Source organism: Psammomys obesus, unplaced genomic scaffold, assembly GCF_907164565.1.
Source record: "Psammomys obesus unplaced genomic scaffold, mPsaObe1.curated_primary_1811, whole genome shotgun sequence".
Taxonomy (NCBI): domain Eukaryota; kingdom Metazoa; phylum Chordata; class Mammalia; order Rodentia; family Muridae; genus Psammomys; species Psammomys obesus.
Window position 1 is genome coordinate 19,449,752 of NW_026585504.1, and position 12,854 is coordinate 19,462,605.

A 12,854-nucleotide genomic window follows, 5' to 3' on the forward strand; every position below is an offset into this window, starting at 1 on the left:
TGTTTCTTCAAAGTTCCCTGATGAGAACCTGTTTCATAGAAACAAGTGGTCACGTGAGAAATGGTTATTGGCCATTTTCTTTTCACTGTGACTGTCCATCTGAGAAAGCCCCAGCTTATAGCACATCCTCCTTTTTGATTTTGTTGTTTTGGGGTTTTTAAAAATACTTTTTAAATGAATATTCTCCCTCTTAGCATATGCTCCAAGATGAGCAAGGAAGAAAATATCCAAACAGTCTCAATGCTCACTCTACATTTTTTTAAAAAAGATAACATTGTTTAAATAACCTCTTCCTCCTCAAATCCTGCAAGCTTTCTCCTGTCAAGCCAAATCTTTGATGCATTTTTATGGAATGTCAAATGAAATTATTCATTACAGAGTTCATGCAGATAAAGCTGGAATAAGCAAACTGGAATTGTTTTATAGTTTTTAATGTTTCTTTAGAATTCCTTTGCTATTAATCCCACATTTGATTCTATCCAGACTTTAAGTTACTAAAGGATATCGTCCTAGGTGAATCGACAATCCTCACTTCCTTCCACTCAGCCTCCCATGGCAGTGTAACTGGGTATTTTAAGTAGGATTGTTGCAGAAGATAAGATATATGTGTCCCATCATTCAAATATGTACCTCATGCTAAGGTTTGTTGCTTTGTTGGACAACTGAATACTTGTTTAACGAAAAGAAATCAGATGTTAATGGAAACTTCCTTGCTCCTTGTTGTGTGATCTGACTTCCCCGGTGTCATCCAGTCATAGAAAAGCTTCCTCTGGAAGAGCTGAGTGTGACTATCAAGTACTGTCATGAAGCTGGTGCTTCCTTCCTCTTTGCGTGGCCTTTCTCTTTAGTCTCCCCTCTCTTTTGCTCTCTAGCTCTTCAGCTTAACCGATTCCCATTTCTCTAATTTCAAAAAGTATCATTTTTAGGCAAAGAGTTCACATAACTGTATTTTCAGACTTGATTAGTTAGACCCATGGGTACTGGATACTTCAACAGGCCAGGCAGTGGTCTAGATTCTGGAAGTCAAATCTGGCTATCTGGACTCTGCTTTCAATGAGAAATGAATCGAAACTTAGAACAAGTAATCAAACACTGGCAGGGTAGTATGGCAAGTAGGGAAAGTTCAGAGAGGGTGTGTGTTACTAAGGAACTAACACAGCCAAATCTGAGCATCGGTATTTGCAATTCCTATGTAGAAATAAAGTCTTCTATTTAAAAAAAAAAATGTTCTTTCAGGTTCTGTAACTTTGAAATACCTTCTTTCTGGGGATCTCTTGGGGCTCTTAAAAGAAAAGATGCCAACTGGGCAAACCACTGGGCAAGCGATTTTGCCTCCCCAGCCTGAGTTTCATTAGGCATAAAATGAGAAGCTTGGATTAGATGGCCTCTGATGTCCTTTTTCAGTTCTGAGTGTGTGAGGTTTTCGTTTGCAGTTCACTGGAAAATCTAAATAGCCTAAACCTGTTTTGAAATCTATTTCAACAAATGATCCATAAAATAAATAAGCACAAAATTCAATTTTTTGGAAAAGTGGTCTGGCTGTAGAACAGTGCGGCCCCATAAAATATTAATTTGATCATGGTGTAGAAATGTGAAATGAGTCAAGGCCTTATTTGGGACTTTGGGTTCATTTAGTAAGACTGCCATTAGGCAAGAAGGCAGCGTGACATGCATGGCCACGCAGCTCATGGGAGCGTTCTAACAAATGTTAAATAAAAATTATCTTTCTCTAGCCCTGCGAATATACTGCCCTTGTGTTCAAAATAAAACTCTACTGAGCTTTTAAGCCTTAGTCAGTAGGAAAATAATTACTTTTGTCGTGTTTAAAATGGAGGTCTTCTTTGCAAATGGCTTCAGCAGTGTTTCTCTAACACATTTTTGGACTCTGTTTTGGAGTTGAGAAGTAAAGTGAGTGTCAGTTGTATCTGGCCATTGCATAATCTCTTCCCTCTTACTAGATAAGCCCTGTCTAAACCGTCAGAAGATGGTCATGTAACGGATCTTGAAAATGCAGAGAAGGATTTCTGTGTGATTCTAAACACTTTTTTTCCTTTAGTCTTAGCTTTAGTAGCTAGGATGATACCCCCTCAGTTCTCACAGAAATGTAGCCCCAGCTCAGGACTGGCTTTTGATGTTGACAGTGGTTTACCCTGGTGAGACTTGAACTTCCATCTTTCTGCCTCAGTTTCTCCAGGGCCTGGAGTTACAGGCCTAAGGTCCCCCTCTCTCTGCTATTTTCACCTTTTCTGTTGTTATGTTTTCTCTTTTCTTTTCTTTTCCTTTTTTTTTTCCTTTTGGGTGCCTCATGCTTGTTAGACAAACACTCTACTGTTGAGTAGCATCACAATTCTTCCTTACGTTTCTCTTTTCCAACTTAGAAAATCTCCACAATTCCGCATTCATTATCCCCAGCCTCTTCTCCTCATTGGTTTGTGTGTGTGTGTGTGTGTGTGTGTGTGTATCTGTGTATATGTGTGTGTGTGTGTCTGTGTGTTGTTGTTGGTTTTTTGTTTTGTTTTGTTTTTTGTTTGTTTGTTTGTTTGTTTTTAGACAGGGTATTGCTATGTAACTTAGGCCAGCCTTAAACTCAAACTCCTCTGCCTCTTTCTATCCTTTTGGAATTATGGGCATGGGCCATCACATTTAGCTCTCTTTGTTCTTTGGCCTCTCCACTGTGGCTTCCAAGGCAATGAAACACTAATATTTTAGAATCCAACCACTATTAAAATCCCTTAATTTTTCTCTCAATTTTAGAAGCTGCAGTTGTTACAATTTTATCTATTTACTTCCACATAAACTTAAATGAAAATGAGCCTTCCATAAATAGCCACATTTCCTTTCTCCCAAATACATTCTGGCACCGAACAAAAATTTAGAAACTACTCATTTGAATTTGAAGCTTGTGTTTCCATGACACCAAACATCTGGATAAAGATGGGGAATCTCAGATGTTTTCAAATACCCAAATATCATGTTGTTAAAACAGTTAAATGACTATCTGAACCTTTCCATATTTGTCTCAGGATTTATTCACTGTATATACAGCAAAAGCAGTCCTTCTATCAAAAAACTCTCACATTCGGAAGGAATGTCTTTGCTCACCAAAGACATTCTACAAGAAAAGCCCAGTGCTAAGTGCTACAAAAATTCAAGGTTCAAAAGACATGAACTTGGCTCTTGGATGATTTTTCAGATTAGTGAGGGAAGTTGCTCAAGTGCACATGTTTACATAAAGATGAGGAGAGGAAAACATGAGAGAAGAGGGAAGACAGGGTTTGGAGGAAAGTGGATTTCTTCCGGCTCTGGAGGTTTCCCCACTGTTTGTTTGGAAGGTTAGAGATGCCAAGACTGTGGAAATGATGGACATGTAAGAATCGCATATTATGTGAAATACATTTCCCTCTGGAATTTAAATCAAATAACTCTGAATCAGCCTGATGATTGCAGTGGTCTCTGTTGTTTCATATCATCATGTCCTCGGGTTACTATATGTTTTTTTTTTCAATTAAGCATTTCTCAGGCATTTTGGTGAGCAAATTTATACTTACAACCCTTAAGAGTTTCCACTTTACACAAGAAGCAAGTTGATGCTCTATGCGGTCATTGTGTGGAGACAGCTTCGCAATTCTACCTCACATTTTGCTTTTCCAATTTAGATTAAAAAAAAAATCTAAATTGAAATTCCACATTCATTGTATGTCCAGAGTTCTATCTTTCTGATTTTGTGATGTTTGAATCAGCTACGATCACAAGTTGGACAAATGATTTAAAATCTTGAGCTGTGCTTGATAAAGCAGAATGATGGACCCTGTTCTTCTCCTGTTTCTTTTCCTTCATCCTCTACCTCTGCCTCCTCATCTTACAAATATACAATAAGATAAGTGATCAATTTTATCTGGCCTGGGGGACAGAGAAAAAACACAGAAAAACACAGATAATATGAATTGAGCTGTGCGTGTTAGTTATGATTAATTTTTTTTGGTCCAAGTGACTGAAGGTGAAGGCAGTCCAGTTTTAGGTAAATTTATATCCAGGTGTAGAAATGCTAAAAGAAATCTGTTGTCTGAAGAAGCTCTCTTCACAGTCAAGTTCTTTCACCTCGTTTGATGGCAACAAAGTTTATGCCTACACCAAGCACATATCCTGCTATGTAGGATTTGCAGTGAATAAAGAGCCATTTGGTAGTCTCATGATGAAATTCCTTAATCTAACTTGGATGTCTTCCACGCAAACAGCATAGTTAACCATGCTGATTGGCTAAGGCCGGAGCCACTTTATCATAGCTTAGCATATTCCCAAGGTAAAAATCAAAGCACTGTTAACAAAGGAAAAAGGGGGGAATATACCTCGATGGAAAATGGGAAAAGTGGAATAGAGAAGTCTTATTAAAATTAAGAATGATAGCAAAAAGCGGCATCTAATGGTGTAGAAGCAGTAGAAACAGTACCACACCGTATATGATGAGGAGGAAAGTCTGAACTCCATTTTTGGAACTTGAGCTTGTAAGCAGAAGGTGAGCTCACAATAATCCAAGAGACAACCGGTGCTGGGCAGAGTTGTCCGTGCCTACAGTCTCCCCATTCAGAAGACATGAAGACTGCCACAAGCTCGAGACGGAAGCCTCGAAAGGGAGTTCTGTCTAGCCTGGCCACCTGAGCTAGGCTACAGAGTAAGACTGCCTCAGAAAAGCAAAATGGGGGAAGAAAAAAGGAGGGAGGGGGAAGAGGAAGAGCAGAAGGAAATAAAGCAAAAAGGAAGTAAGAAGGAGAGAAGAGAAAAGGGAGAGAAGAAGAAAGAAAAGAAGGGAGAAGGAAAAATTCTCAGGCTGCTGGCTTAGCAGAAGGAGCAGTAGGCTTTTATTGATTTTCTGGGGTGGGCTGAACTTCTATAATTGTCAATTAGTCATGGGCACAGTTTCAAAGATGTTCTTCCGGTGTATAAACATGCTGGCCTTGTACTTGGTGGGCTAAAGGGCAGTCAGCCTCACTTAGGAACTGCTAAGTGACTTCTGGTGTCATCATCTTGTGTGAATGTCCTAGCCTTGTTGTTTAGTCTAGGCCCTGGACTTCAGGTTCTTTTATGCAAAGAAAGCCCCGGGTAGGGTGGGAGAAATTCATGCCAGCTCCAAAGAGCAATTGCTGAAGTTAGCCCTGAATTAAACAGTTCTCCAATGATCAGCATACTGATATCCAGAACTCATGGAGTATGATCCTAAGATTGAAGGAACAAAGATCACAGTCATAATCTAAAGACAGAGGTGCCAAGCCTTTATCCATTTCATCACCTATCAGGTATCTGAGGGATTCCAATGAAGAGCCAATACTTTGGCAAAAATGTTCTTCAAATTTCTAATAAATAGGTATGCAACTGTTATCATAGCCGTTTAAGAGAGGTGTTATCTCTAGCAAAATTAGTGACTTTCAAAAGTCAACTGAGAATGCTGTGATTTTGCTCAGTCAGTTTGTCTTACGTCAGAATTGATTCTGGGGGATAACCAGGGAAGACAATTGGAATTAACCGACATAAATTCTGCTATTATGATTGCTTAGATGCTTATCATCTCAAGTACAGCTCTGCAAACCCTATTATTTTAGCATCCTAGATGAATATCTCGGGCCCAGTATGAAAGAACTACTGACAGGACTTGAAAGAGGGCCCATGGCTGGGCTCGCCATTCTTTCTACAAACACACTGAAGCAACGAGAAAGGAGCATTTAGTTCAAGCACTAGGGAGGCAGAGGCAGGTAGAACTCTTAAGTTTGAGGCCAGCCTGGTCTTCATAGAGAGTTCCAAGTCAGCCTGAGCTATATAGTAAGAACCTGTTTCAAAAAAAAATAGAAAAGCAATGAGAAAATAGGACTACAAAAGTGAAAAATCCACCAAAAACGTTCTTGTTGGAAAGTTATGCTCAGGAGAGATGTGAATAAGTCAGGGCAGTGAAGACATAAAATTATAAATATCTAGTAAAGTTCTTTGAAAATTTAGTGGGAAAAAATATTACCTTGAGAAACAAAGCTGTGGAGGAGCTTTAAAATACCTTTTGTGTTGTTATTTTATGTTTCATCTTTAAATCTGATGAAAATGTATGTTCTATTCATGGTATAGGAGTTGTTGATCACATAAGAAAAAGTTGCTAAATTAATGACAAGTGACTTTGATTTGACTTTTCATTAGATGTATTTATTTGCGCAAAGGATAAGTCCTGGTTTTGTTTACAAAAACCCAGTAAGTATGCTTCTAATTCGCTAAATGATATTCTCCCAAAGCAGTGTCTTTGTCCACATTGGAGAAATTACTTTGAGGGTTTCCTATGTAACTAACACAATCAAAATCAAGATAAGATCGCAGGGGTGACAAGATGGCTCAGAAGCTGAGAGCGTGTTCTTGCAAAGCACCTAAGTTTGGCTCAACATAAACATTTAGCAGCTTACAACTACCCATAATGCTAGATGAAGGAGAAGCCAGTGCTTCTAATCTCCAAGAACAACTGAACTCACAAGACAGCCCTCCACACACACAATTTAAAATAAAACCTTAGAGAAAAACAACAGAAATCAATGAGAAAGATAATTTAAAAAAAATGTATTAAAAAGTTACCTGAAACGCTGTAGAGTGAGTGTGTTAGAGAGAGGAGTTGGGAAAAGGAAGTCATCATTGTCATGGTAACAGGAATTTATCCCACCTAATTGTTCTCCACAGCAAGTTGCTTGACCATTTTTCTGTTGTGTGACATCCTTACACAAGTAACTTTTACAAATTATGTAGACCTGCCAGGCCTGGAACTCCCTACTTAGACCAGGCTGGCCCCCAACACAGACCTCAACTTGCATGAACTTCACTAGTTCTGGGAAGTACTACCCAACTCCCAACCCACCGCATCTCCCCACCCCTGGCTTAGAAAACAAAGTCACATTTCATTCTACTTCAACCCAGCTGATGGAGATGTTTAGGTGACGTACCGTGCTTTAATCTTGCAAACCACTCCCTTTTTCACTCACTGTGCATTTCTAGTTTGTGGGCTGAGCTGAAGTAGCATTTATAATTTGACAGCATCAGCATAAATCTTTGTAGCACAGAATGAAATTTGTGACCAACCAGTTCTAGTTCAGACGTTACTAGAGAGGGGGCTAGTCAGAAGTGATGACTATTAGATGTCTTTTTCACCCAAATGTCCCAGGATATATGTAAGGCTGCTGTAGCTCTGCCTCCATATAGTTGATCTACCAGGTACTACGTGCTTGGTCTACCCTAAAAGGAAGAAGGAGGGGAGCCCTGTAGCACCTTCGATAAAGACATCTTGCTTTCAAGTGAATTTGTACATGAAAAGTCATTAAGGAACACTTTCGCTCTCCATGGAATCATGAGCTATACATGCCCTTTTCATTTTCCCAACCTTTGTTAGTTGATATTCCAAGTAAGGAGACCTTTTGGATGTGCTTTTATTCATTGGGGGCCTTGGAGTTATTTTGAGATGTGAAAATCCTTAACCTTTAGTGTTGTATTGATAAAGGGTTTCACCATTGCTATTGGGTTACAACATGTGCTCTTAGGATTAAACTGAACCATCTCTGGGCCATTGGACCCAAGTGAGTTGGCCCCCAACAGTGAATAGTCAAAACTATAGCTTTAGGCCAAGAACATGGCGATTGACAACAAATTACTGCTTGTGGCCCACTTCCAGTTTCCAAGTGCAAACATACCGAAGTTTATTTTAAATTTGAGCCAGCCAGACATTTAGTAATACACATCAAAGAAGGAGTGAAGGCTTCCCCTGTTTATTATTTCAACATGATGTCTGTCCCAATAAAGCATGCACACGATAGATCACGCAAGAGAAGTTCTTTAGTCCCGTGGTTTGCCCTTAAATACGAACATATACTTGTAAATTAATCTGAAACACATTGTCACGTTCCATTCCCTCCGAAAGCTGATTGTTCTCAATCGACCTTTTAATTTTAGGAGTCCAGTGGCCGGCTGCCAGGACACTTACAGATCGGCGGGCCACCCCATGAATTAAAAAGGGCATGGATCCTGAGTGCTCAAAACCCACAGAATGGCATTCAAAGAACTTAAAACTTATTCCCTATTAATTAAAAAACAAAGCCATCTGTGCAAGGTGAATTTGGTAAGGTACCAATGTTTCTAATGATTCCGGTGGAATTTGAACATGCTTATGAAATAAGGAAAGTACAGCAAGGGATTCCCAAGATAAAATGCACTGTTTATAACATTCCGTACAAAACTTGACTATGGTTCTAATACAACGCTAGAAAGCATTCTTGCTCTTTAATCAGAATTTAGTGTCAAACTTGAAGGAACTGGCTCTCTAGTAACTACTATGATCTGGTGACGTCTACTGCCTTCCCTTTCCTAGACTACTTTTCTCCATCCATTCTCTCTCTCTCATGCACACACACACACACACACCCCACACTTGTCAGAACTTTTTTGGGAAAATGCAGAAAACAAGAAAACACACACACACATGGCAGAAGTCGGGGCGGGGGGAGACAAAGGCAGACACACACACACACAGATGCTGAAAAAAGAAAAACATACCGAGGCAAATATTACCAGCCTCTTTCTATACATCTGGGGGAATGCCTCTTTATTTCCATTTTGATTTTTGCAGTTTGCACAATTTCTCCCCCTGGGCTGACAACCTATAAACTTAGGCTCTCAAAAATCATAGAGTGGCAGAAACTCAAAGGGCAACCACTGCCTTGAATTTGATCAGGAACTATCTTAACAAGAAGGTTTTTTGTTTTTTGTTTTTTTAATTGTCATCTGCTCATCAACCAGTGTTTTCAGTCAATTAAAATTTGTACTCTAGGCCTCTTCCAGTTTGAAGGCACCTCTGCGCCTTCGATGAACAGTCCTTGTTTGTGAGTCATTCATTTTCTCCATTACCAAGAGGAGAATAGAGGACAATTACATTGTTTGGACGAATCGGAGTGTTAGAAGGAGTATTTGTCATGGAGGCAGAGTGCAGTACCTGACAGGCAGCGATTGATGGCCAGGAATGAGTGTGAGTGGCCGAAGCAGCCTCACAGGATGCAGATTACTGACTGTGGATTCCAATTTACCCTGTTCATTTTTCTTGCCTCGGCTGAAGACCATTAGTGGTTTTTGAAGCAGTGAAGGGGTCATTACTAATGTGGGGAAGCTCTAGCAGGAGGGGGAAGGAGGGGCAGAGCCTTCTGTAATTACACAGCTTTAAGGAACAGGCTGCGGGCCCTAGCCAAAAAAGTGTCAACACCTCGCAATCAGAAAAATTTATTTTCATTTTATGCTTAACCCATAATAACTCAACATTATCATCTTTCTTTGTTAACATTTGCAGAATATTAAAAGCCTGCCTTCTATATTAATACAGATCTGGTTAACCCTTTTGATATGCAGGGGATTTTGTTGAACCTATGACATGAGGGTTCTTGAATAAACAATCACGCACAGTTCAGATAATGTAGGCTATTATGAAAGATGAGCTACCTGAGAACTGAGTTCTTTGATGATGGAAAAACATCCCCCTTCAAATGCTGGAATGATCAGAATAATGTAAAGATTTATGTGTATTACTCTTAATTGAGTGTATAAATGTGAGTGTTTTTTGGGGTGTGTGCATGAGAGTACAGGTGCCATCACAACCCAGAGACTCCAGATACCATGGATCTGGAGTTACAGGTAGCTCTGAGCTTCCCACCATGAATTCTGGGAACTGATATGAGTCTTCTGCAGAAGAAGTAGGAAGCTCTTTTGCACTGAGCCACCTCTCTAGCCCCCTCATGACTCTTCAGTAATTCTGGTGGGCAATAGTTATGACTCAAGGCTATCTATGAACAACTCTGGCACGGGGATAAAAGTTTACCTTTCCGCTTAAGAAAACCAGTGAATTTTGAACAGGACCTTATGTAACAGATGCGTTTCATAATTACGTGCCCTCCAGCCCAGAACTTCTTGAAGGAGATGTATGATTATAAAATAACAGCCCTGGGTTTCAAGATGAGAGAGGAAAAGAGAGAGGAGGATAATGGGAGCGCTGTTCATTATCAATGTGAGTGAACTGAAATGGTGAAGAAAAGAATTAAAAACGGAAAACCTATGGCTTTGTTCTCTTGTTGCGGTACTTGAAGTTAACATGGAAAAATTCCATAGGAACCAGGGCACAAAACTGATTCCTTCTTCCCTGGAGTATGAAATGTATGTCTGGTGTAGGGGACAGGTTGCCTGGGCAAGTCATTGTACCTGACCTCAACAGCCTAGAGCCACTCAGTAAAAGTTAAAGAATCCTAGCCCTACCCTGACTAAGAACTCTGTATCCAATCCTTTACTTTAACTTTCAAAATAGTTGTGAATATATATATATATATATATATATATATATATATATATATATATATATATTAGCCAAGGGTCCAAATTTCACTATGATTAACCTCATATTTACTAAGAAATAATAGTTAAGCAAACCAGTGTGTCAAACGTAACATAGATAAGAATTCCATAGAAACCCAGTAGGAAGAAAAGGAAGTGGGTTCTGCAAGTTTTCTCCTTAAAACAGACAGGAATGGAGACACCTAGAATTCTGATGCCATTCCAGGATATTTTTCACTCCCAACTTATCAAAAACACTGAGTGACCTAGGAACCTGGACTTGCATTGCTAGTCCTACGGAGTGTGACAAGAAGTTGGGTTTGCCCTCACTGGCTCCTGTCCACACCTGTCAGCAAGTTAAATATGTTTTTAAATGTGATGAGGAGAATCAAGCTGTGGAGTAAAGAAAGCACCCAGGGTGGTTTCACCCTTAGAAGTATATGCCTCTTCCGCAACTTCTGATACATCTTCTAAAATGTTTGTCTTTTCATCAGCACCCGTACCCTTCCGAAGAGCAGAAGAAACAGTTAGCACAGGACACGGGACTGACAATTCTGCAAGTAAACAACTGGTGAGTGACCCCAAGATCTTACTCCCTTGACTAAAGTGGGGTTCCTAAGTAATTGTTGTTGTCGTTGTTTTCTATCTTTCTTTCTTGGTTTTGTTCCTGGAACAAAGGAAATCAAGGGTAACTTCTGCATTTCTTCCCTGAGGTTGTGAAATTTATCCCTACGGTAAAGGACAGATAGCCTAGGCAAGTGGGGTTTGTACCATTTCTTTTTTCCCTTTACGCCACTTTCTTTCTTTCTCCTCTCCCCTAACCTCACTTTTATCAGCTCTTATGCTTTAAAATTCTCCAGCTGAATCACAAATTCTGCCTGGCTCATTCCTGTCGAATAGTGTTGCCTGTGTGTTTTTTGCACAATGCTCACATAAAAGCCACTATTTCTGGGAAAGGTTTCTTTTGTCTAGACTCTTGGGAACAATGTAGACACAGGGTTTTTAGTATCTCCTCAAAGGTATTTATTTAGCCTAATTTTTTAAAGTAGAAAATAAGGTGTTTTTTTTTCCATTTTTAGCTCGTGATTTATTTTACTTGAATGGTGGTACGTGGGCCATCTACCCTTTGTACATGGCTTAGAGGGTAACTGAGGAAAAAGGAGGGGGAAGGGATTAAATAAAATGATCACAGTGGCCAAGAAATGATATAGGAATTACTTATCAAAATACTGGCCCAGGTTTTATCAGCAGCTTAATTTTGTTCTGTACATTCTTGGGGTGATGTTCAGATTAATTGAACTGACAGTTCTCTTTCAAAATTCAGGGGAAGTATTTGCACGGATTTCAGGCCTTATACAAACTTAATTACATGGAACTCCACTTTATCATTCTAATTCCATGTAGCAGAGGTTGTATTTACAAATGAGAAGTCTCTGGCTTTATTCACAGCTTTCCTTAATATATTTATCAAAGCAGGTTCATTTACAAAGTGCTCTATCTGTGGGACACAGGCAGGCAGACATTAACAAAGCTTTTAGGTTTATCAGGCTCGCTGCCTGATGAGCTACCCGAGGGTCAATTGATTTTGTGGTTCTGTGATTCATTTTTTTCTCATTTTTCTAGGATCACAATGAGAGACATGCTTGGAGAATTAGCCAGTTTGTCTGCCTTATCTGTCAGGCAATTTTTTTTTTTCCCAGGGAAGTCAAGCTACTTAAATTGGCCACAGGAACTGTCGTTATCTGACTTTAATGCACCCTATAGTGTGGATAGCATTTCAATTACACCAGTAACCAAAGCTTAGCTGCAGCCCTTTTCATGCCTACTGTTGTACAGAAAGTGATGTGCCTACCTACAGAAGCAGAAAATTGAGTTGCCTTGCTTCTGTCAGGGTGATTAATGCAGAAATAAACTGCTAACCTGAAAAGAGAGGCAGAAAGAAAGAATAGACAATACAGACCGGATTCCTCTTTAATTTTCTTCTAAAGATTGGAACTATGTACATTTAAAGACACCCTTTATAGCAAAATCTTGAGGATAGAGGTGATAATCTCCAGGACGAGATGTGTCTGGGGCCGTTTGATGTAAGTATCTAATATGTGTAAAGGTATACATTCTCATTCATGTTCCCAGTTCAAGCAATCAGTGATGTGAAACAATAAAACAAACACATTCCGGTTAAGTTTAGGAGACTCGGTCCCACTTACTGTTTTATAACACGCTGATTTTCAGTGTAAGCCACTGCGTATTTCAGCGGTGCCTGGTACAATTAACATCGCTTTGGAAAATCAGTTTTTGTAAATTTGGGGCACATGCGGGGAAGTTGTGATGGGAGTTGTTGAGAGAAATGGAATGTTTCTACGCTGATATTTGGCATCGACATTTGACCTTTCTTTGAAAACACTGTCACACATCCTCCGTTCCCAGCGTTTTTTGATGTAGTCATTGCCCTTGAAGAGCAAAGACGGACTATCTAAAGA

General features: G+C 39.6%; 1 protein-coding gene across 7 annotated transcripts in view; it reads left to right on the forward strand.

Annotated features, from left to right (window-relative positions):
* Meis2 (Meis homeobox 2) overlaps positions 1–12,854 on the forward strand; it is a 204,561-nt gene that overhangs the window by 137,381 nt on the left and 54,326 nt on the right. For all 7 annotated transcript variants that reach the window (XM_055598830.1, XM_055598816.1, XM_055598819.1 and 4 more), the window contains one exon: positions 10,869–10,945. In XM_055598830.1, coding sequence (XP_055454805.1) covers positions 10,869–10,945 — 77 coding nt within the window. The remainder of the gene's footprint in view (positions 1–10,868; positions 10,946–12,854) is intronic.